The sequence below is a fragment of the Crocodylus porosus genome, unplaced genomic scaffold (assembly GCF_001723895.1).
Source record: "Crocodylus porosus isolate Cpor-Errol unplaced genomic scaffold, CroPor_comp1, whole genome shotgun sequence".
NCBI lineage: Eukaryota > Metazoa > Chordata > Crocodylia > Crocodylidae > Crocodylus > Crocodylus porosus.
Genome location: NW_017728932.1, coordinates 4,894,404 through 4,916,663, shown reverse-complemented (window position 1 = coordinate 4,916,663; position 22,260 = coordinate 4,894,404). Strand labels below are relative to the sequence as shown.

Here is a 22,260-nt window from a genome sequence, read left to right as displayed (position 1 = left end):
CCAGTGAGGAAAGCATTGTGCAGGTCTTCATAATGTAATGCATCTCTTTCTACTTATTCTTTGCTGAGCACTGAAATAACATAGTAATGTTGACATTTTAAATAGCATTGATGGCACCTGAACAGGTGCTCACTGAGACAGGTCACACCTCTGAGCAGTAGTTTCAGCTTCTCAACAGACTTACGCAGATGTAGATGCATCAGTTTGCATTTGGTTTCAAAGTTTTCTTCACATCCCAAACAGCTAGAAGCTGACTGTTTACGTGAAAGCCGAACTTCTAGGGCACAAGATGGCAGCTTGGGAACAGTGCCATTATGCCATACTGCCACATATTTAAATCCTGGCACCTCTCCATTGAAGTCAATAGCTGAGAATTTGATCCAGTATCACAAACAAGCCTGAGGCAGCAAAATAATTTGGTGCAAGGTAATCAGACATACAAGATGATAATTACTGCCTAGACCCGGACAGAGTCATAACACCAATTCATACCTCTTTAAAACCAGCAACTTCACTAGGATAAAAGCCAGTGCACTTGGAGGGGGAAAACTCTGGGAATACTGAGCTTGTAAATGCTTTCTTAAGAAAAAAAAAATCTTCTTTGAATGCAATATTAAGGGTGAGCATGGAAGGCCCAGTCCCACAAATATTTATGTGATTAGCCCCACTGATTACTTACGGGCGTGAACTTAAGCAGGCACTCAACATTTTCAGGCCTGGGTCCTCAAGTTCAATGTTCATATTTGTGGCTTGAGGCAAGGACTCTTTTCAGTTCCAAAGACAAAATAATTCCTTTGCTTCAATACCTTTAATCAGTTCACTGAGCAAATAAGCCATGCCAGTAAAAAAACCAGAGGTGCAAGTAGGCAGGACTGTGCCCAAGGCAGTCCTCCCTTGTACCTTTTTGCAGGGCCTTGGCTCTGGCAGCAGGCAGGAATAGCAGCTGAAATTTGCTGAAAAGAAATGTTACTTATCTTTTTTCCCCTCCATGTTAAGCAGGCAAAGCAAGTCCTATTTTCAGCAGCAAAGGAGGGCCTGATATCTTCCCCCAGGAGCAGTGAACAACAACCAGTGATGGAACTACAGTGCCCTTCATCTGCTGCCACTCGCTGCTGAGACTGAAGCCAGAAAGAGCAGGGGAAGCTGGGAACAGAAGAGCGAGGCATCCTCTGCTGCATTCTGGCTTCCACCTCTTAGGTAGTGCCTGTGGCTTGTGCCCTGTTCACCCACACTTATGCTACTGAAGGAGACTTGCTGGTATAAACTAAGTCTACATTAAAGTATTTGGCACCATACAGTGCATCAGGTAGGGTGTGACTTTTTTCCCCTTGTTTATGACCAGCACAGCTACGCTAGTGATACTTTAAAGCATGGAACAAACTGTAGGGCACCTCCGCAACAGTTGTTTGGGCCTCTGTAAACCATTATAACACCCAGGCCACTTCAGTCAGAGAAACAAGAAATAGCTCTTGTTCTTGTGGTTACCTTTCTTCCTTATAGTTCTACATGAGGTTGCTCCTTTCATCCCGCCCCTAACTCCCAGAGGCATTAGAGGAACTTGACATTAGCTAAGACATGAAAACTGTTTATTCTAAAGCAAAACACAATTTGAGGACTGTCTGGTAGAATTTAGGAATTCAAGTTTGATTTTCCATCCGTCTACACGTTTATGTCTTATGACATTTTTTGACTGTGTTCTTCCATGCCATCACTTGTAGGGAACAGGAGAGGGAGAAGGTTTCTCTCTTTGACTACCACATGAATAGATCTGGCCCATAACAGAACAGTGTAACTGCAACCTGGATGGAATAGGTCCTTCCCAACTTGCCTACTGTTTGGAGGTGTGGAATTTCCCCTGGAACAAGACAAAGCAGCCAACTTTGATCCTAGGCTCCGAAAACACTGAGGTGCCTAGCGAGATGGGCATAAAGGCAGTTTGGGAAGGAGAGGGAAGGGAAGAGAAGAGAGGAGACCAGGAGCAGCAGTAGAATATTGACGGTAGGAGTGAGGCCACCCATAACGCAGAGGAGAAACCACGAACTGCAGGAGGGACATTCTGGACGTGACAAAGGATTCAGACCTAAGTCCAAAGAAGACTCAGAGCAGAGGGCAACTGAGGCAGGGAAGGGCATTTCTAGTTCTATTTCTTGTGCAAGTTCCAAATAAAGCACCACCACTTTTTGAAGACCCTCACAGAATCGGCATGCTTGTTTCAACTGTCTGATGACTCTGAGGAGTTGAAATATAGGACTTGATCTCTGTGGCAGGCAGTACTTAACTCGGGACTCAGGGGAAAAAAATCAGCTAGTCTTGTGGATCTCATTTCTATGAAGGTGTAATCAATTGTTACGCCATTAAGAATCCTAATGTATTCAGTCATCACCAGTCACTTATAAATCAGATCTCACTTGATGATGCAGTTTCTTTGCCTTCCCTGCAGCTGGCTGAGACTGGGACCAGTATAAGCACAGGCTGGCAGAAATTCAGCCCTAAAAAGGCAAAGGTGATGGAAGTTAACAAGGGTTATCAACTGAAGGCTAGACAGTTGGAAATACTCAGCTGCAGAGATGTGCCACATGTTACAATCCTGAGGCATTTATATACATACTCCCAGAGTGAGGGGTGGAGGGAGGCTTTAATTAGAGCAGTTCTGAAAGCTGCTTTAATTAAAGCACTCAGAGCAAGCTGGCCCTGAAAAATGGCAGTGAGGGTGCTTTAACTAAAGCTCATTGAACAAGCTGGAGTTTAAGTGCTCCTGCTGCCATTTTTCAGCGTGGGGACACCAATACACATGATGCTGGTGTCTTCTGGAGTGCGGTAATTACCATGCTCCAGCACACTTCATTAATTGAGTCTCCTCCAACGCTCTGCAATTGCATGTGTATAGGCCCTGAAGGGATTTTTACTTTTCCCAGGTAACCTCAACAGGCTGAGGACACTACGAGAGCCCCTTTGCTTTGGTCTCGCTCCTTCCAATCCCAGTGTATCCAGTCCAAGCTCCGCTGAGTTTCTCTGACAGGCTTTGAAGTGCCCTGGAAGCAAATAAACCTGCCCTTCTTTATGGACAGGCAAGAATCTTCCACTTCTTGGAGCACAATCTACCCTATCTACTTGTTTGTCACTGAATACAATTTGTTGTCAGTACCACTTCTATGACTACAGCTTCCAAAAAACAAACCACCCATTGTGTCCTTATTTCCAACTATTACCAGGACCAGGTCTGTTGATACACTTTTCACACGATCAGCCCCTGAAAGTGCTTTACAGCCATCCCACGATATGTGCATGGCTGCAAAGCACTTTTAAAGTGGCCGATCACACAAAAAATTAACCCTTCTCAGATGAGGTATCAAATGAAGGCGCTCTATTTTAGAGTGCCTAAGGGAACTTGTGTTCCCTGGGGTTAATTTGTCGTGCAATTGGGACTGGTCGTGCAATTGGGACTGGGCTGATGCATGCCAGCCCTGCCACCATGGCTGTCAGCAGGAAGGGAGGGGGCAGGGGAAAGCGGTAGCAGTGAGCTGCTGGCTGGGATTTGCCCAGCCTGAGCTGGAGGGGGGCAGGGGTGGATCAGCGCCTCCACCCTTATGGCCCTCCCAGCCCCCTTCCAAGCTCAGGCTGAGTAAGCCTCTGCCCACACCTTGCTCCTTCCGGATTCTCCCTTCCCCATCCCCCACCTCTGCTGACAGCCCCAGACCTGGGATGGGGCTGAGCAGGAGAGAGGGGCTGCTCCTCAATTGGCCACTCACCTGCAGGCAGGCTCAATCCCACCTGCCATTCCCCCAACTCAACAGGTGAATGTCTGTAGGCTGGGGAAGGGGTGGTGTGATCTAACTCATGGTGCTTTATGTAAAGAGCCACGAGTTAAGAGTGGGGGCCTGCACATCTGTCAGCATCTGAGGACGCTGTCTTTTTTCTCTTACAGCAAGGGAAGACAGACTTACTGGCACAGACATCAGCCATGAGCCATTATTACGGTTGCAGCACCAACAGCAAGTTTGCTGCTGTAGACAACAGAGCCAGATATAGATTCTTCCCTAGACAGTTTAAAAGCCAAGTCCCTGACCCTGTAATCAGAGCCTCTGGATAGATACCAAAGCAACCAGGGTGTCCCTCCAAAATTAGTGGGACGCTGCAAAGAACAAGGGCCTGTCTGCAAGGATCAGACAACAACCTTGGATAACTTCTCAAAATAAAGTGTCCAGATGACCAGGCAGTAGAGCAGTAACTTTGTTAGAATCACTGTATTGGTCTTCCCCATTATCCTCAGGGTATAAGGCTCCCAATGAAGGGCCTCCTGAAAAGAGGCAGATTTTGGAGAAGATTTGAAAAGCAACAGAGGATGCTGACAGATGTGCAGGCTCCTACTCTAACTCATGGCACTTTACATAAAGCACCATGAGTTAGAGTGCCCCCCCGCCACCCAACGGATGTTCACTAGTGGGTGGGGGGTGGGAAATAAAGCCTACCTGCAGGTGAGCAACCAACTAAGGAGCAGTCCCTCTTCCCAGCCTCACTCCCCTCCCAGCTCTGGTGCTGTCAGCGGGAAGAGAAAGGGGAGGGGGAAGTCAGAAGCAGCGAGCTGCAAGCTGGAGTTTGTGCAGCCTGAGCTGGAGGTGGGGTATGCAAGGTGTGGGGCAGGGGCTCTGATCCACCCATCCCTCCTCCAGCTCAGGCCAGGCAAACCCCATCCAGCAGCTCACTGCTGCTGGCTTCCCCCTCCCTTCCTGCTGACAGCCCTGGGCAGCCCAGCCCAGATCACCGACAAATTAACCCTAAGAAACACTAGTTCCCTAAGGCACTTTAAAGTAGAGCATCTTCATCTGATACATCATTTGAGGAGGGTTAATTTTTTGCATAAACAGACATTTTAAAAGTGCTCTGCAGCTGTGCACGTGTCACAGAATAGATCTAGAGCATTTCTAGGGGGCTGATCACGTGAAAAATGTAACTTCTGCCTGCACCTACAGTGAGAGGCTCATGATAAACACAGAGCTTGATTATGCCCTCATATAAACACATCTGTAGCAATCGAGCTAGAGAGGAACCTTCTAGGAAATAAATGCTACTGTTCTGGCAGGATTCTGCCTTCTTTTTCCACAAAGCACATTAAGTCAGACCTGTGGCTGACACAACCGTGCTACATGAGACTCAGTCAGAGACTTTAGCCCTCAACACAAGTTATTCATAGTATGTTATTGGACATGAGTATAGTGGAAAGAAATTTCACGCACGGTCTTATTTCCCAATACTTGCATAGCTAATTAGGGCTCTTGACACTCAGATATGCAGCCAACAGAGAGAGACGTTTAACTAAATGATTTCATGGATCTTCCTGCTAATTCAGAGACCCAGATGTAAACTCTGGCATTTAGAGACAAGGATTTTGCATGTTTCCTGGAGATCTCTGGGTCCATAATCAACAGGACACATGTGGACTGGAGAGACACACACAGGCCTGAAATTCAGGAGGCTTAGATTGTAATCCCAGCTCTGCCATGAATTTCCTCTGGGACTTTGGCCTGGCTTCTAATATTCCCTGTGCCTCAGTTACATCACCTGTACAAGAAGAGTACTACAATGCATAGGCATATTGGGGGCTTGATGCATTAATATTTGTGAAGTGCTTTAAGATTATTTGAGCAAAAATGCTCCACGCATAGTCAACTTCACAGCATTTATTTGAATGCTCTTGCAGCCCTCCTTGTTTGTATAATTTCAGAACAACCTCCCCCCCACACTTTTCACCACCTAAAGATAACAAGGTTTAAGATCACCCCACAAAATCCAAAGGACCATACATCCAGCCAGGTTCCAACAGTCCTTGATCCCTTTTTCTGCAGAGCTGTCTTTTCTATATCTGTAGAAAACTCAGACCCAGCTTCTCTGCTGAGTTCCAGCCCAGAGCCACTGTGGTAAACAGCTGAAGAAGGCAGTACAAATATGCACTTTGTCTTATATATATCTTATTCACTTAGACTTAGAAGCATAAGATTTTGTGCACTCCGAACGGCTGAATACCATCTCTTTTCAACCTTCACTACTTCCTTGAGCTGCTGTCTACCTTCTCTCCTGGTCAGTCTTTTTCCTACCCTGTCCTTGACATGGCTTCTCTCAGCGTGTGTGTCTGAAATCTCCCTACCTACTACTCCACTCCTTTTGCCAGCCATAGCCTGTTACAGCACCTCTTTCTAATCAGCTGTTTAGTCTAGCTAGGAGAATAACTGAGCCCTTCATTAACCCTTTCCAGGCTTTTGCTGTGAGACATCTAATATATATATAAATAACATGTTTTACTAATAAAGGTCCCTAAATAGCTTGAAACATTTTGCCTTTAGTCTCTGTGTCTGTTTCCCCATCTGTAAAATGGGCATAACATCACTCCCACCCCCTCACAGATGCAGCAAAAGGATTAATGGATTTAAGACGGTGAGGTGCTAAGATATAACGTTAATGAAAGCAGTATAAAGAGGAAAGATTGGTTCTGCCACAATTCCAGAGCAAAAGTCCTTTCTGGGTATACTCAAGCACCATTGATGGTAGGCACAGTCACTGATTATGTATTTGGAGTCTTCATTTTGGAAACATGGGGCAAGATTTTTTTTTAAGACATCCTGTTCCCTCTGGACCTCCCTAGGAACTGAGTAGCCCCATCCTCTGCAGCTTTGAAATCCCACTGTTGGATCATAAGGAACATGAAGCCACCTTCATATAACAAACAGCTCTTTGGGAGTTATGGCCTGTCCCTTCAGGAGGCCCCTTTTCATCATCTTATTAAACCACATAAAAAAAAAAAGTCTTCAGTTGTGGTTCATACCCATTCATCCCACGGCTCCATGTCACAAAAGTACTAGCTGAAATGGTGTTACCAAATTAGCAGTAATGCATGCCAATTCAATTCAGATACAACAATCTGCCTTCATATCCCACGGATCTGTTAATCTGAATCTGAGACAGCTGTTTAATATATTCATCTAACAAAAGATTTAGACGCCCCACTAGCAGCATGCTCATGAGACACTGGAAACTCCTCCTTTCCCCCCATATAAGTCCGTAAGTTTATAGTCACCTGTGCTAGTTTATAGTCACGTGTGTGGAAATCCATCCCTCTTCACTACAGGGCTACTTTTAAGAAAAAGGGTAGAGACAAGAACGGAGTATGTATTTTTTCACTTTGCTTCACACTAACTCTGTCTCTCTCTGCTCAAGGACTCTGCTGTTACCATGAAAAGGAGCAGGATGTATATGCTAGGAAGAGAACAGACTTCCAAGATGTGGAGCTGGCCTGTCAGTTATTTGCCATTCACATCTTGCTCCAGTGATACCCCACTGAAGTAATTAGTGATTTGCGACACACTTCTTATTCTTCAGGTTTCACAGGCACACATGGGCTTCATATTTGGGCTCAGGATTGAGACTGCAAAGGCAAACAAGCTGCCTGGTTCCTCACTGCCTTCCATCCTGTGCACCCATGTCAGACGGGTGTACAGTGTTGTTACCAAACAAAAATGGCAGTGGCATCTGCTCAAATAATGGCCCAAGGGGCAAGGCAGCCAAAAATCTGGCCCCAGGTTTGGGCTCTCCTGCAAGAGAAAGTTACATTTAGTAGTAGAACTAATGCCGATCCATATGAGTCAATGTCTGAGAGATTTCCTTGCATCAGATTGGGGCTCTACCCAAATGTGCCTGAACTGAGCTGCATTTTAAAGTGCTGAACATTTGCATATGGCAGGAGATAGACCCTGTCATTAGCTAGTTTGAAAATGACCTTGGAAAAAGCAACAAATGTCAAATAACAGCCACGCAAACCCTTTGCTCAAAACTATGCTTGCATTGGCAGTAGTCACACATTGCTATTTTCTTTAACGTAAGAGCTGGACTTTGAAATGCCCTGAATGTTTCAGTGTCGTTCAGTGGACATGTCTACACGAGATGCTTAATGTGCAGAAGACTAATTCTACTGCTCATTAGTGTGGCAAAACCCAGGCTAATGCACATTAACGTCACTAAAAAAATGTTCGTCTGCGCTAACGCATAAGTGCCAATTACAGCACATTTAGTACCTGTCATTACAGGTACTACACGTAATCTACTGCAATTTCTACACATTAATGAACGTGTAGACACACCCAGTATTCCCTAAAGGGGCAACAGTGTAACTCCATTGACTCCTGATTTAGGTGGAAATGAGAAGAAAATCAGGTCATTACCTACTACATTATCTACTAAATTAGTGGTACCCACTCTGCTGACCATTAATGTCCATGGGTTTATTTTGGAATTAATCAGTAGCACTACTTTGAATGAGCTGAATGGTATCTGGGCCTTTATTTGGAGGACATAATAGAGGGAGAAAATGCATGGCTCTAGACCCTCCTGGATATTTTAAATGCCAAGCCAGGGCCCAGGATCCTTCACTAATATAAATCAGTGATGCTCCATTGAAGTTACTTTAATCCACACCAGCTGGGAACCTGTCTCCTTCTTTTCAAGGGAAAAGAAAAGGATTATTTTGAAGATGACTGAACTCTCAGAATGTGAGAGAGAAACCCATTCTCTTTCTGGAAACTATGTGGAAGGGCTGCTGCCACCACATGGAAAAGCTTGGAAAAGTTTCCTATTCTGCTGAGAGAGAAACAACAATCAGCACGCAAGCAATTGCCTCCAGATTTCCCACCCTGCATCCCTTCTAACTAAAGAACCTATATGAAAAAAGGAGCCAGACCCGATAGCCATGTCCAGGCTCCTCTTTCTTCACCATTCTTCTTGCCCATTGTTCATTCCCTGACGTCACATGCCTCCTCCACTTTACAAAATCCTATGTGGCGGCTGTGGAAATGTGTAAGGTTTTTGACTTTAAGCACAGAAGTGAGCAAGGAATGGCATGGGTAGGCTGTCTGAACTTGCAGCTGTAGTGCTTCTGGGTTTAAGACGATGGGAGCGTGTCTTAGCAAACACGTGTTAACTACCACCTGCCAGCACCCTTACTGAGACAAGACCCAACAGGTGGAGCCAAATCCTCTGCTGCAACTTGACCTGCTGTACTAGGTGACTTGTGTGAGCCATGACTACTGCAAGGTGTTCAGATACAGAGCATGAGATTGGACTGCACTTCTGTCTTGAATCAAACTTCTTTCTCTTTTGCATTAGTGGAATTCTTCAAAAAAAAAAAAAAGGAAGAAATGAATCAGTAAATGCCAACAACCCATCCAAAAATTCTCCTTGGTTCCTTAGCTGCTTCCTAGGTATTTGCTGCATTATCTGAAGGGGGAAAAAGCAGGATTTCTACACTGTATCCAGCTGGCAGTTTGATTTTGCTGAAGATGTGGTTGACAAACTCATGATTTCATTGAAATGTTTTGCAAAGTGTTTTCTCACAAATGGTTTCTGGGTTCTGAATAAAAGCACAGATGCTGTTTATGCTACTTCTCCAGCATCTTGGTGTACTATATTTTTAAAAAATGATTTGAATCAAAGCTCTCATTCTTTAATTAAACTTCATTTAGCTGCCATCTGTCTGGGATCAAATGGTTTCATGTTTTGCAACTCTTAATGAGGATTGTTATTGGATTTGTAAACATACACACACAAAAATCACCAAATTCTTTGAAAAGTAATAAATGAGAAATGTGGCTGAAGTGCTAGGATCTGCATCTTCAGTGCTCTAATTGCAAGGGAATAGATTCCATTCGGCACATAATCATGTTATATACAAAACTGGGTACAAAAATATACTACAAATGAAAAGATCAAGATTAGGGAAACTGCTAGAATTACACCCAACTGAAAACAGTAATCAAGCAATAATCATCATTTTTCCAAAGTGGGGAAAGTACAGAACTGTCCTCTCAAATGTTTTCATATTCCATCATAACAAAAGAAGCAACGGGGCAACTTTTCTAACCTAAAGTTAGGTACTGATTCTATATGGGACTCAATTTGCACAGACTCCAATGGGAAGGAGTGGCCTTCACATCTGAAAATTGAACAATAATGATCCTGAAAGTATGGAAGCACACACAGGACTCACTGTGCTAGGTGCTGTATCCACACATCCTCCGAGGCAGTCCCCGCTCCAAGGGGTTAACTACCCAAAGCATAAATTGACAAAGATTTTATTAACCGCATGTTGAAACCGCAGCTCTGGGAGATCAAGTGACTTGACTGGAGCCAAACCAGAACCTGGTGGAAAATGAAGGAATTGAGCCAAAACTTGCTGAGTCTCAGTCAAAAGCCTTAAACACAGGACTTGCCTTCTTCCCCTCAGGCCAGTTTTATTTGGGTTCCTGGAGGTGTCTGGATTTTGGTACTCAAGGGAGAAAAATGTTGGCCCAACAGTCTACTGATGCAGCGCACCCATCACCTTTGAGCCGATTAAGTGAACAAGAGTAGATACAGAAAGGGACAGGAAAAAAAGAGAAGAGGAAAGGAAAATGGAAGATTTAAATTGTTCTTTTGACATGACTAATACTTCTGGCAGCCATTTTTATTGGGAGCTCAGGAAAAGTAGGGTTGAAACAGGGCAGTACCCAACCAGCCTCATCATCAGCTCCTCAGCATCATATGTGGGTGAGCACTTCTCTGGATTAGCCCTTCAAGTCAGAATTTCCTGGTGAAATCATCGTATTCTTGTAACACAGGAGAGGTGAGGGGCTGCGTAGGTTTTAATTTCTTCCTCATTCCACCTTGGGCACAGGGTTACAGCTTTTCTTTCCGAATCCACCCTTTCTGGCAGGGTTGTTAAGGCTTTCTGCAACTAACGGGAGTGTTTGAACTGTGGTCCCAGTGCTTAAGGGGGCCCCCGCTGCAAAAGCAGCACTACGGTTGAGTAACGTGTGATGATGTGTTCCCCGCTGCAAAAGCAGCACAACTGCCTGGTCATTAACCTGCTGGATGTCCAGGAAGTTTTGAGTGTGTCATAAAGCTAACTGAGGGCCAGTCATAGAACTGCAGCCTAGCTAGCAAGGTTGATTAATGCACAGCGATGCGGAGAGATAGGTTTGAGATACAACTGGCTTCTGATTTCCTTTGTACCTCCCTGGCAGTTGGGAAGCTTTTCGCCTTTTAATTCTGTTAGACTGAATAATTTGTCCCCAGTATAAGTACGATTTTCTTTTGTCCTGACTAAATTCTGCTGGCTGAATTTACCCAGCGGCTTTTAACAGAAGTACTATGCAGTGCATTAGGCTTCTAAGTTGGTAAGGTCCTTACATGGATGCAACGAACACAGCAGTATTGAAATCCGCGGTAAACTTGGTATAATGTTGTATGTCTTGGTTAAGCACTGGAATGGATTGCCAGGAAGCTTGTGTAATCTCTGCAGTTGGGAGTTTCTAAGTATGCATTAGATAAATGTCTGTCTGGGATGGTTTAGATAGGGATGATCCTGCCTTGAGCAGGGTTTTGGCTCACATCAGCAGTTCTCAACCATCCTCAAAGCACCACTTGGAAAATGCCAGCTCTTAATTTTCACTTGTTTTTTTGACTATGGAAAAATAATAGAGCAATTCTTCTGTTGCAAAAAACTTAGAAAGACCACAACAGGTCATAATGTTTGGACCCTATGGATCTCTGGGTTTATCTTATGAGTCATGCGTAGGTGTTTGGCATTCGCACACCTCACAGTGCTAATACTAAGCAGTACCCCATGGCACCTTAAAAAGATCTTGCAGCATCCTGGTTGAAACAAAATCACTGGATTAGATGGCTTCCAGCCCTGTTTTTTCAGGAGTCTAGAAATCTTAGTTCATGAAAAGGTTATTCAATAACCTTCAGCTTTGCCACGTTAACTTTCTAAAAGAAAACACAAGTCAAAATATAATGAATGCCACCTGCTAGAGGGTACCTAGTCTGCTTGATTTGTCAACAAATCCAAGCAAAAACACTCATTAATTTTGGGAAACAAAATTGTATTTTTTATCTGTGAATTTCTTTTTTTTCCATAACTGGAAGAGCTGCAGGTTGGAGCAACGAGCTGACACAGCGGTAGCGGAGCCTGGATGTTGATTGATGTCAGGTGTTCTGATGTCAAACTGCACTTCTAATTTGCGTCACAGATACACGACTCCGTCCCTCTTTTGGTTATTAGCTTTGTTCCTCCCTTACCGCTTGGTTAGGGCTTTCATTGTGTCAGTTAATTTTCACCAACCTCCAGCAATGAAGGGACATCAAGGAAATATAAATGAAATCCCAAATGCTTTGAAAGAATTCACCAAAGGATCCAAACCTTTCTGTGGGAAGTGAAAAGATGGGGACTTGGCCTGGAAAGCTCTGAAGCTCTTAAAAACAAATCCAGGGGCATAATACTGTAAAGAGTTCTCAATCTGGCTTCTTTTCTGGAGTTAGTGCCCTCCCTTCTGTTTGGGATGCAGTTAGTTGACTGGGGTAGCCAACCATGTATGTCACGTGGAAGATCAGGGAGACGACAGGCAGCAGAGTGGAAAATTAGGTAGGAAGCAGAAAGCAGAGCAGGAGATCAGGCAGAGATCACAGGGCAGAGCAACAGATTGGGCAGGGGAAGGGGATGCAAGTGGCGCTTGGGGAGGGCGTGGAGCTAGTCTGTAACATGCCTGCCAAACAGGTTGGCTCCCACTACTGTACAGATTGCTCCCACTCCAAAGCAATGCTGCCTGGCTGCATCATTATAAATCAAGTCAACTGACCCGATACAGAGATACAGGTAGGATGCCTGTAACAACCACTTTCCAAAATTAATCCTTCACTCCCCAGCTTGGAACACTGAAAGCAAACTACCAGTTGGGAATTTCTACTGCTGTCCAGTCGCAGGATGGTTTTTAAGGTGAGAAGCAACATACAGCCGGAATGACACCGAGCATCAAGTTATCTGCACTCATTTTTGCCTAGAGTGGCTGAGCCATCTCCTTTCTCCATTACCCTATGCATTTTCTTCCCATCTCATCTCAAACGTGCACAATGGGTCTACTTTACCCAGGCTCTTGTATCAACTCTCTTTTCTATAGTATCCGCATACTTGACCCATTCTACCCTGGTTGTGGATTTCAATATCTCATCTTCATGTGAATGCAAGTTACGTGCATGCTTGACAAGACCTGTTGGTCAGCTAGATGAGACTCCATGGCAAAAATGCTAGCGTAGGGGTGCTCACCCTGGGCTGGGTGAGTGGCATGGGGCCAGTCAGCGGAGCAGATCCTATACAGGCAGCATAGATCCACAACCTGGATCCAGTGTGATGTCAGCCTCCAGGTCTGATCCAGCACACTGGCTCAGCCCTAGGCGCTGGATCTGGCTGTGGACTTAACTCCACATGCTGTTGCGATCCAGAGCATGGGGCTGTGTCACAGGGAGCAGAGTTTCCTATGGGTCTGGAGGTTTGCTGACACGGAAGTGGTGGCAGTTTTGATTGCTGCAGCTCTGGAAATGCCTCCACCACACTAGGGAAATAACGGGGGGACTGCAGCAATTTACTGGACATCTGCACGGGTTCAAATATGGTCCATCGGACAACGATGGGGGCTGGAAAATGGGGAACACATCACCACACGTTACTCAGCCATGCCTAATGGTAGACAATTTTGGTCTAACAATTTAGGAATTGCCTAGCTTCTTCTGTCCTTGGATGAATGAAGTTTACTTAAGGAGCCTTCTTTAATCCATAAGTTTTCAGGCTTTAAAAAAAAAGGATTACAACTGCCTGGTCACGAATTTGATGCTTTGAAAAGGACTGAACTTTTGAGAGGCTGCTAACTCAGACAGCAGCTGATTCTTATTTGGGAAGGAAGGCTGGAGGGAGCCAGACTTAGTCGAGTCTCAGAACAGAGCTTACCTAGGATTTAAGGAGGGCCTGGGCCATGAGCAGGCTTTCTGCACAGGGGCACATTCCATCCCACATTACTCAACTGAGAAATTTTGTGAGCTATGGGAAGAATGTCTCTCTCCCCTCTCATACACACCTAAACGAGGCATGTGAGCCTGCTAGGGAAGCAGTTGCGGGAGCAATAATATCTTCTACGCAAAGATGCCTTTAGCCTTCCCTAAATGGTTGGATAAAATGTCCTTCAAGTGAACTTAAAGGTAATTTCTGCTCACTTAAAAGCCACTTTAGGTTTCTAGAGTGGTGCCAAAGGGTTTCAGCGGAACGGAGGACCCAGAGCTCCCTTGTTGAGTGTTTCCTCATCCGCACCACGGTGTTACTGGAATTTAGTACACAGTTTCCAATATCAAAAAAAGACTATAATTTGGAGAGACTGGTGGCAAATGAAGCGTGAAAACAATGCACCAAACATCTGGGGTCCAGACAACAGGGTCATGACAGCTTTTATTGTGCAGCGAAAGTACGACAAGGCTTGTGGCTCTCCTTCAGAAGATGCTGTTCTGTGCTTAGTTTTCTCTCTCCCAGCATTTGGCAATACCACAAATAATAAAAATAAGTACCTTTAAGAGCAAGGCAACACTTTTTATTTTTATTTAAAAAGGCCTTGATGGCAGGAATATAGTGTAAAAATCATTGGAAAAACTAAAAGGCATTGATACATATTAGAATATACACTTTTTACATAAATTACATTTATTTATTTACTCTTTTATTTGAGGTGCTGATTCAGTATTGAGGTCTAATAGTTAATCGGTCCCGGGATCTGGACGTTTAGACCACCATAGTCTAACATGTACATGGGCCATTGCTGAAAGAGAGAGAGAGAAAACAAAATCCATTGTTAAGGCACAATACAAAAAGACAAGCATTTATCCAATCTGTTATGGTCAGACACAGGGCAAAGATCCCACTTTCCAAGGAAAGATGTTTCTTTCCCCTCCTTCTTAAAATAAAAAAATAAAACCATAAAAATGGACATAAATCTTTTAAATGTATTACTATTTCTTGTGTTTTAAACACGCTTCATACTTCATTGTCAATCCATAAACTGACGCCAGATCCTCAGCATTAGGTAAGCACCAAGGAACAAATCATTGCATCTCAACTGATTTCACTTTCTACAGTTGTGTCTTGGAGTTTCTGCTTGAAGCCACTTCACACCTCTCCCAATGAGACTGGCCTTTAAAACGTAATAAAGCCACCTCTCATCATGGCCCAAGCAAACTGAAAGCTGGAGTATGTTAACAGCACCTCCCAAAGGTTGACAGGACGGGTTTATACAAAGAATACAGCTACGCGTAAGCTTCTGATCCTTAAAATTTGCGTCCGGATCTGGTGAAGCTTGTTCAAAGGCTGATGAGTTGTCATTAGTGTTGTAACCTTACCTGCCATAGTATGATCCCCAGCACTTCATCTTAGCAGTCATGTGGAGCCATGTTACTGCACGCAGTGCAGAAGGGAGCAGAAGGATGGATAGGAACATACAGGAGGGCAAAATGACTACATTGCAATGGGCCTCTTTCAAGGACTTGTTGCATGGTCATTTTAGGTGGCTCCTAGGGCTCTTAACCCCTGGATTAACACTTTTAAGCATCTTTCTTATAGCACTCACCCAGCTCAAAGTTACACCGCTCTAGGGCAAGGTTCTCTCTGATCCACACTACCCAGCTCCTGTTCCATTAATATGTGGCCACTCCCCACAGCTGTGCTGCTCAAGTTGCAGTCCTCCAGTATCCCAGGATATAGTGCCTTTCCCCAATGGTATTTCTATGCACAGCTGAAGATGGCAACAGCTCGAGGCAGGTCAGGGCCAGTGGGAAGGGAGTGGGGAGTGAGGCATGGAAAGTTAGAGCTGGCGTGCCAGGATGCTACTGCACGGCAGGCAGAGTGTGGCCCAGCACAAGAGAAAAAGGAAAGCTGCATGAGGCAGTGCCGAGGAGGCAGGGGGGCTCTGGTACTGGCTTTGCTGCCCAGCCCGACGGCTCCATTGCTGCCCAGCCCAGGAACACTGCACCGCACCGCCCTGCTGGTTTCCTCCCACAGCACCATGCCGTGCCTAGCGGTGGCAGGCAACAGGAGCCAATAAAAGCCTGTCCTGGTTCACCAGCCCTGCTCACCAGGCCTCTAGTGACAAGCCACAGCTATGCAGGTACAGCACAGTCAGGAAAAGGTTTTTAGCCTTAAGGTGTGACTGCTCCAAACTTGAAGCTAGCACTAAGCCAATCAACGTTGTGGAGGTCACAATGTAAGGTATAACAAGGCCCTCAAGGACGGATCCTGCAAGGTGCTGCCATTAGAGTCAGTTGGAACTGAAAGTGCTGGCCATCTCCCAGGAAGCACTCAAGACCTTGCAGGATTTGAGCCCTCGATGCCACATCTGCAGCAGTGCCAGGTCTAGATTTCCTGCAGTTGTGGAGAGTGGGAACAGCAGCTTTATGCAACAGGTCCCTGTCTCAGGGCAGGATACTTTATGCCAGGTAAGTGCATAAGATGTTCCTGTCCTGTCTGCTACCTCCCTTGAGTGCAGCTTTAACATATTGCTGGGGGGCTTCATCAGTGGATGCTGGTGGAGCCTGGTGAATGGCACGGCTCTTTAGAGCAGGCTGAGCTGCTGCAGGAGAGATGCAGAGGGGCCACATTCATTGCTTTCAGGAACAACAGTGAATTGGGCAGTGGCTCTAAGGCTGGTGCTACCTATGCTGTATGCTGGTACACCTTGGCTGTTTTATGCCAGATTTGGTGCTGCCATTTTATATTATGGATTCTAGTGCATCTCTATAGCAAGAGAGAGAGGGTGGTCTAAAATGTAGAGACAAAAAGATAGATAGGCAGTGATTGGATTAATATGCAGAAGGCTTTACCACAAGCGAGATCTGATTTGTTGATGATGTGGACTCCATATTGGAAGAGGAGGACGAGGAGGACGAGGATGAGGAAGATACCGAGTTCCCTTCGGAGATCCTCTTCCGCTTTCGCTTAGGAACACTGTTGTCTTTTTCTGAAGGGGGAAAAGCCGGGGTATACAGAAGGGCTCAGGAAGGGAAGCAAACACCCTCTTCCCACCCCTCCCTCTCTCCAAGCTGATTTAGGACCCTGGTCTGTAAGAACAATTTATTAGTTTAATGAAACATGGAGTAACTCCACCAACCAACTCTGTCTACTGCTCCAGAGGCTTTCTCCCCTGCCTCCGCCAGCCAGGGAAAAATGATGCACACCCTTTTCTTTTACTCTCTGGCCAGAATGTCTTCTTCCTTTACCCAGATCACCCATGTGACAGGCAGGAAGACCCTAGCCCTTCCCTGGATGCTGCTTTCCCTCGTCACAGGTGGACCCAAGACCCCTCTTTACACACAAGACCCCTCTGAAGTCACCAGAAGTCACAACGCTCTCCAAGCTTTCTTGATTCTCAGCTTCCTGCTGAGACCATTAACTGGGATGATAATGAGTGCCAGTTACACTGCGATTTTATCGTAGTGAGCTGGGACTCGGATTCCTCTCATGCACAGTGATCCGATCTTAGGATATTTAAAAAGAAATTAGGGCTGAGATTTTCAAAGCTGTCTTATAAGCTGTAGTTGGCAACTGCCACTGAATGTAATGGGCACAGGGCCATCCAGTCCCCTAGGAGACTGCAAATCTCTGCCTGAAACAATAGCATCTCTTTTGCTTCCACACAAACGGCATCATGAAAGCTACCGCAGAGAAGCTGAGCCTGTGCGTTTTCCTCCTTCAGTGGATCCCAGGCCTTGTCCCAGGCCCCCACTGGAAGATCAAATGGGGAAAATTAAAGATTAGGAAGACAGACATCTATTAAGTAGGCCTGCTCCATTTGGATTTTTAGCCCAGAAGACAGGCCCTCTTGTTTAATTTGGTGCCACAGCCTGTTTCATTCTGCTGCAACGGGAGCACAGCTGACAATCTGGGCATTGAGCTCACCTGTCTGTTTGGCCTCGGTGCATATTTCGGCAAAAGGCCTGTGTAAGAAACAAGGCAGGGTTAGAGAGCACGAACAGTTAGGGCCATGCATGTTCTTTATCAACTGTCTCAGAGTGGGGCTTCCTCTGTCGCCTACATGCTTGGTGGCAATCCAGACCTCTGATACCGTGCTTGGCCACAGGACTGTTTCCTCTGGAAACCTGCCCAAAATCCTCCCCTCCCAGAGCAGCGCACATGGCAGGCCACAGCCTCAGTCCAAAGCTTTTACTTCATGAGAGAGCTCTAAAAAATTGCTTGATTGGACATTGAAAAAAACAACTGCTTTGGCACCCTGAGGCAGCCTTTATCTCACGCAGTTTGTCTTGGGGACGACACGGGACAAGGGCTCCCTTGATCCCTGCTGAAGAGGGGAAACTGCCTGTCTGGGGGTGAAGAAGCCAACTACAGGACAAGGCTGGCTTCCCTTTAGCAGTGTTCCCTCTTGGCCCCCAAAAGAGGTCCTGGTTGGTTGCCTCTCCCTCCCTTCCCCCGTGTGACCATCAGTGGAAGAGCAGACTAATACTTCATGGCTTTGGCCCTCCTGCTCCTCACAGGACTTCAGGCTTATTGAGATGATACCCCATTTTATCTACTGCACCCACCACAAACACATGGCTGGGAAGCATAAAAGAATCTGAACAGGAACCCACCTGTTCCCTAGCCTGGCAGGATTTCTCAGGTGTCTGAGGGAGGAGCATTTTGGAAATGTAATCCAGAAGAAAGCATGGACCAGAATCTGAGCAAAAGTAAACTAGCGCAGCTCCAATGCAATCACTGGGGCTTGTGCTAATTTGCCTCTGTTGGAGAACTGGGCTGTAAGTTTAAACACAGTGCAGAAGTTATTAAGACTTACTGAAGCTGGTTTATAATGACCATCCGGATATTCTCTCGAGCTTTTAGGATTTTCTCCAGCCGATGGATGTCATAGGTGTTGGGGTTTCTAAAAGGGATATCATCTGGCAGACCAGTAACTTCAACAGCATCAGGACTGTCCCTGATCAATTTGTATGGCACCATGACTGGCCGGTTCAAGCCCAAAGCTTCTCCTGCAATAGCCAAGTAAAGGACAACGTGACAAACAAAGAGTCAGTGGATGCCTTGAACCCTCAGGTATATCAGAGAGTATTTTGTCAGCAAAGCTGGGTTTTCAATGCACTCACAATTTTCCTAGAAATGTTATATGTTGCTTAGTGATTTTTCTTCAAAATCTAAATAAGGCACATCGTGATAAGAATGGTTTTGTTATTTAAGCAAGAAAAATACTTTCCCTTGGGGACTTTCGTATCTCAGTTCCTTCCCTAAAAGTCAGGAATTCACTCAACAATAATAGGTTCCAAGTACTTTTTAGGTTTTTGGTGCCAAGCCAGTGAGTTTTAAATTGTGGAGTGAGAAGCGCATCGCAAGGACAGCGCCTCAAGTCTTGGAAGTTGTGAAGGCTGGCATTCCTTTGGGCTTTCTGAGCTACTGTCGGAAATGAGCTCTTGGACTGGGCACACTTTCGACCACCTGAATACAAATCTCTTGCAAGGACAAAGACAAGAAGGATCTCTCTAGGCCACGTTCCTCTTGAGTTACATATCCCTGTTTCTTCCCACTAGCCCAACCTGAGGAAATGATATTCTTTTGCTTATGAGATGAAATTGCTTCATATCTTTCTGTTCAATTAATTGATGGATTCATCGGTGTTTAAATACTCTCACAATTAAATGCATTTTGGGGCTAATATACAATGCCTACACATACGCTCCACCTCTGTGTCCGCAAGTCCAGCAAAATACTCTCCGATAACAACGTAAGCTGATGCCTTTGCCAAGTTCTCATCCTCCACAACCTTGGGTCACGGGTTCTGTTCCTAACAAAGCATCAGATTCTGTTGCAAGAGCTTTTACTAATGACCCTCTTCCTCTATCCTCTTTCCATATCCTAGGCAAGGGCTGGGACTTAACTCCCCACCAAGGGTTACCAAAACCCAAACTGAGGCATTAAAGTCAGCGAGCATGGTTACAGCTTCTTGCTTTCTTTCCAAGGAAATCAGCCTTAACAATCATCCTGAGTTACTGCTGTCTACAGAGGCTCAGCTGCTGTTTGGTGCAAGGTAGGGCCTGTTCAGAGAATGCTGTGCTGCAAATTCAGTGGTATGCTCTGGCACCCAGATCAAAGGAGTTCAGCTAGCTCAGATCAGACTAAGAAGCTTTTTGTCCAGTGTCTTGTCTCTGACAGCTACTGGCAGAGCCAGGTGCAAGAAACTCCACAGTGGATAGAGTAACCTGGTAACTCGAGGTTTGTGCACACCAATGCAGCTGACCCTGCATGCTCTAAGCCCAACTGGTCCAGCGACCAGACTTTTGACTCTCAGGGCTTGAGTCTGACCATCACTGCAACAGAGTGTGTTCGTACTGACCCTAGTGGGGCTATGTAGCTAAGAGAAGTTGAGTTGTGTGTCAGTCTAGAGCTCAGGCAACAGGCACATTACACAAAAAGTGGGGGAGAATCAGTATATAGTGCAATATTACTTATTTAGCAAGCAGCTGCTGATTTAACATCTGGAACATATTCAGCAATGTTCAGATTGTGTGTTTTGGGAGGGGAATAGGAGATCACCTGCTGTTACTGTAATGAGAACATATTCCCTGCCTAGCTCACCCTCTTTCATGGGAGATAGAAGCACCTGAAACAAGGGCTTCTGCAGTCCCTCGCACGCCTCCAACAGCACACAGATCACACTTGTTTAATACAGATCACACTTGTTTAATCCTTCTATGCAACTACCCCCCAATATTTTTTTTTGTACTGGAAACAAAGAGGCTGGCTCAGTAACATACACGTTCACTTCCTCCAACTGTGACACGTGGTATTGCTCTACATTTCTTTATTCCTTGCCCTGAATAGACTAGCTCTTGAACTGGATGTTACACAAGTAGTCTAGTGTCTCTCCACTGGCCAAGCTACCATCTCACATCACCACCAGGTCATTCTGCTCTGGACATTCGGAAGCTCAGCCCGCAGAGGAACTGTTAACTCTGTAAGCTGAGTCCATATATTGAGCTTGCAGTCTGAAAACACTGGTGAAAGAAGGGCAGAAGGGATTCAGAGAAAGCAGGTTTCAGCCCCATGTACTGTGTGCGAGTCTGGCACCCCTCATTCCTTGGCCATTATTTTTTTTCCTCTCGGTTGAATTTTTTCAGGGGCCTGCAGGGATGAGCCACTCAGGCTGAAGCAGCACTTTTGCAGCTGGCAAATTAGCTTGAAAATTCTGAGTGCTGGCACCAGCCAGAGCAGCCCAAGCACAGGAGCCACTCACAGAAGATGAGCAGCTGCCGTGGTGTGATAATGCCAGTCCCTGTGCTCTGGTTGGCTGGTGCTTGTGGGCCAATACAGAGTATAAGGACTCAGATACAGTTTGGTTGAGCAACAACTGTAAAGCGGTTATGCAAATCAAGCCCCCAGAACCACATTGTGGGGGGGGAAAGCTAGACAGCTATGCACCAGTAACTGTGCAACGCCTCTGCTCTGCAAAGGGCTGAGATAATTACACTGCTGAATGCTGTGCCCTGTGCTGCAGGGGTGTTTTGTCTTCCTTTTCTATTTTTGCACAAGATTGGCATGCAAGGACACAAATAACTCGAGACAGACGGCCCAAATGCCACCATCCCCTTCAGCACCCTAACCTGCTTGTCTCTTGCAGTTTCAACCTGTCTGCTCAAAATGTGCAGGGGGTCTGGCATTTGGCTGCTGTGATGCACCTGTGCTGTGCAGCAAAGAGCCGTCCTTCCCCACTGCAGGCAGAGCTCTCCCAGCGGCTAGCCTGCGTCAGGCCCATTCTCAGAGCGCACCAGGGCTTATTCCAGCTGCTCATCTCTTAAAAATGCAGCAGCAGCTGACATAAGTCCCAGTCCTTGGATGCGGATTTCCTTCCCTCCCCTTGCCCTTAGAGGAGATGAAGACAAAAGGGTCACAGCCCCACCTGCTGTCAGCAGTCTGCAGAGATGAGGAACACCTCTGGGAATGGGCTGTAATGTGGAGCAGTGAAACAAGCCTGTGCCACAGCAGGCTGCTTGACCTATAAATAGCAGACTTCAATCTAATTAATTTTAACTGCGGCTGCTCTCTGTGAAATGCCCTGGCATGGGCATGCGGTGAGGCCACTCACCGTATTTTTCATTGAAAAGCTCCTTCACTTGCTCTCGGAGAATCACCTTCTCTCCGAGCCTGTTTGCGTCGTCCTCGTCTGTAAGGAAAACAGGCAAAGGTTGTAACAGCCTGGCTCATTGCTCCCCAGCGCAGTCAGTCGCAGCGTAATAACAGTTAGTTCAGTATAACAACAAATACACAGGATGGTCCGGAGAAGGGCTCATCTCACTCCATCCAAAAATGCCACAGCAACAGACCTTGGCTCTGAGCGTCCCCTGCTTGCACCCGGCGTCATCCTTGAT

The 22,260-nt window shown here is 45.8% G+C and overlaps 1 protein-coding gene across 10 annotated transcripts in view; it reads right to left on the bottom strand.

Annotated features, from left to right (window-relative positions):
* Window positions 1–14,270: 14,270 nt before the first annotated feature.
* GTF2IRD1 (GTF2I repeat domain containing 1) overlaps window positions 14,271–22,260 on the bottom strand; it is a 186,171-nt gene continuing 178,181 nt past the window's right edge. For 9 of the 10 annotated variants that reach the window (XM_019545477.1, XM_019545469.1, XM_019545471.1 and 6 more), the window contains 5 exons: window positions 21,978–22,055; window positions 18,681–18,873; window positions 17,789–17,826; window positions 16,714–16,850; window positions 14,271–14,660 (listed from right to left, as the gene is read on the bottom strand). In XM_019545477.1, coding sequence (XP_019401022.1) covers window positions 14,592–14,660; window positions 16,714–16,850; window positions 17,789–17,826; window positions 18,681–18,873; window positions 21,978–22,055 — 515 coding nt within the window. In that variant the 3' untranslated portion in view covers window positions 14,271–14,591. The other variant, XM_019545478.1, reaches the window with a different exon arrangement.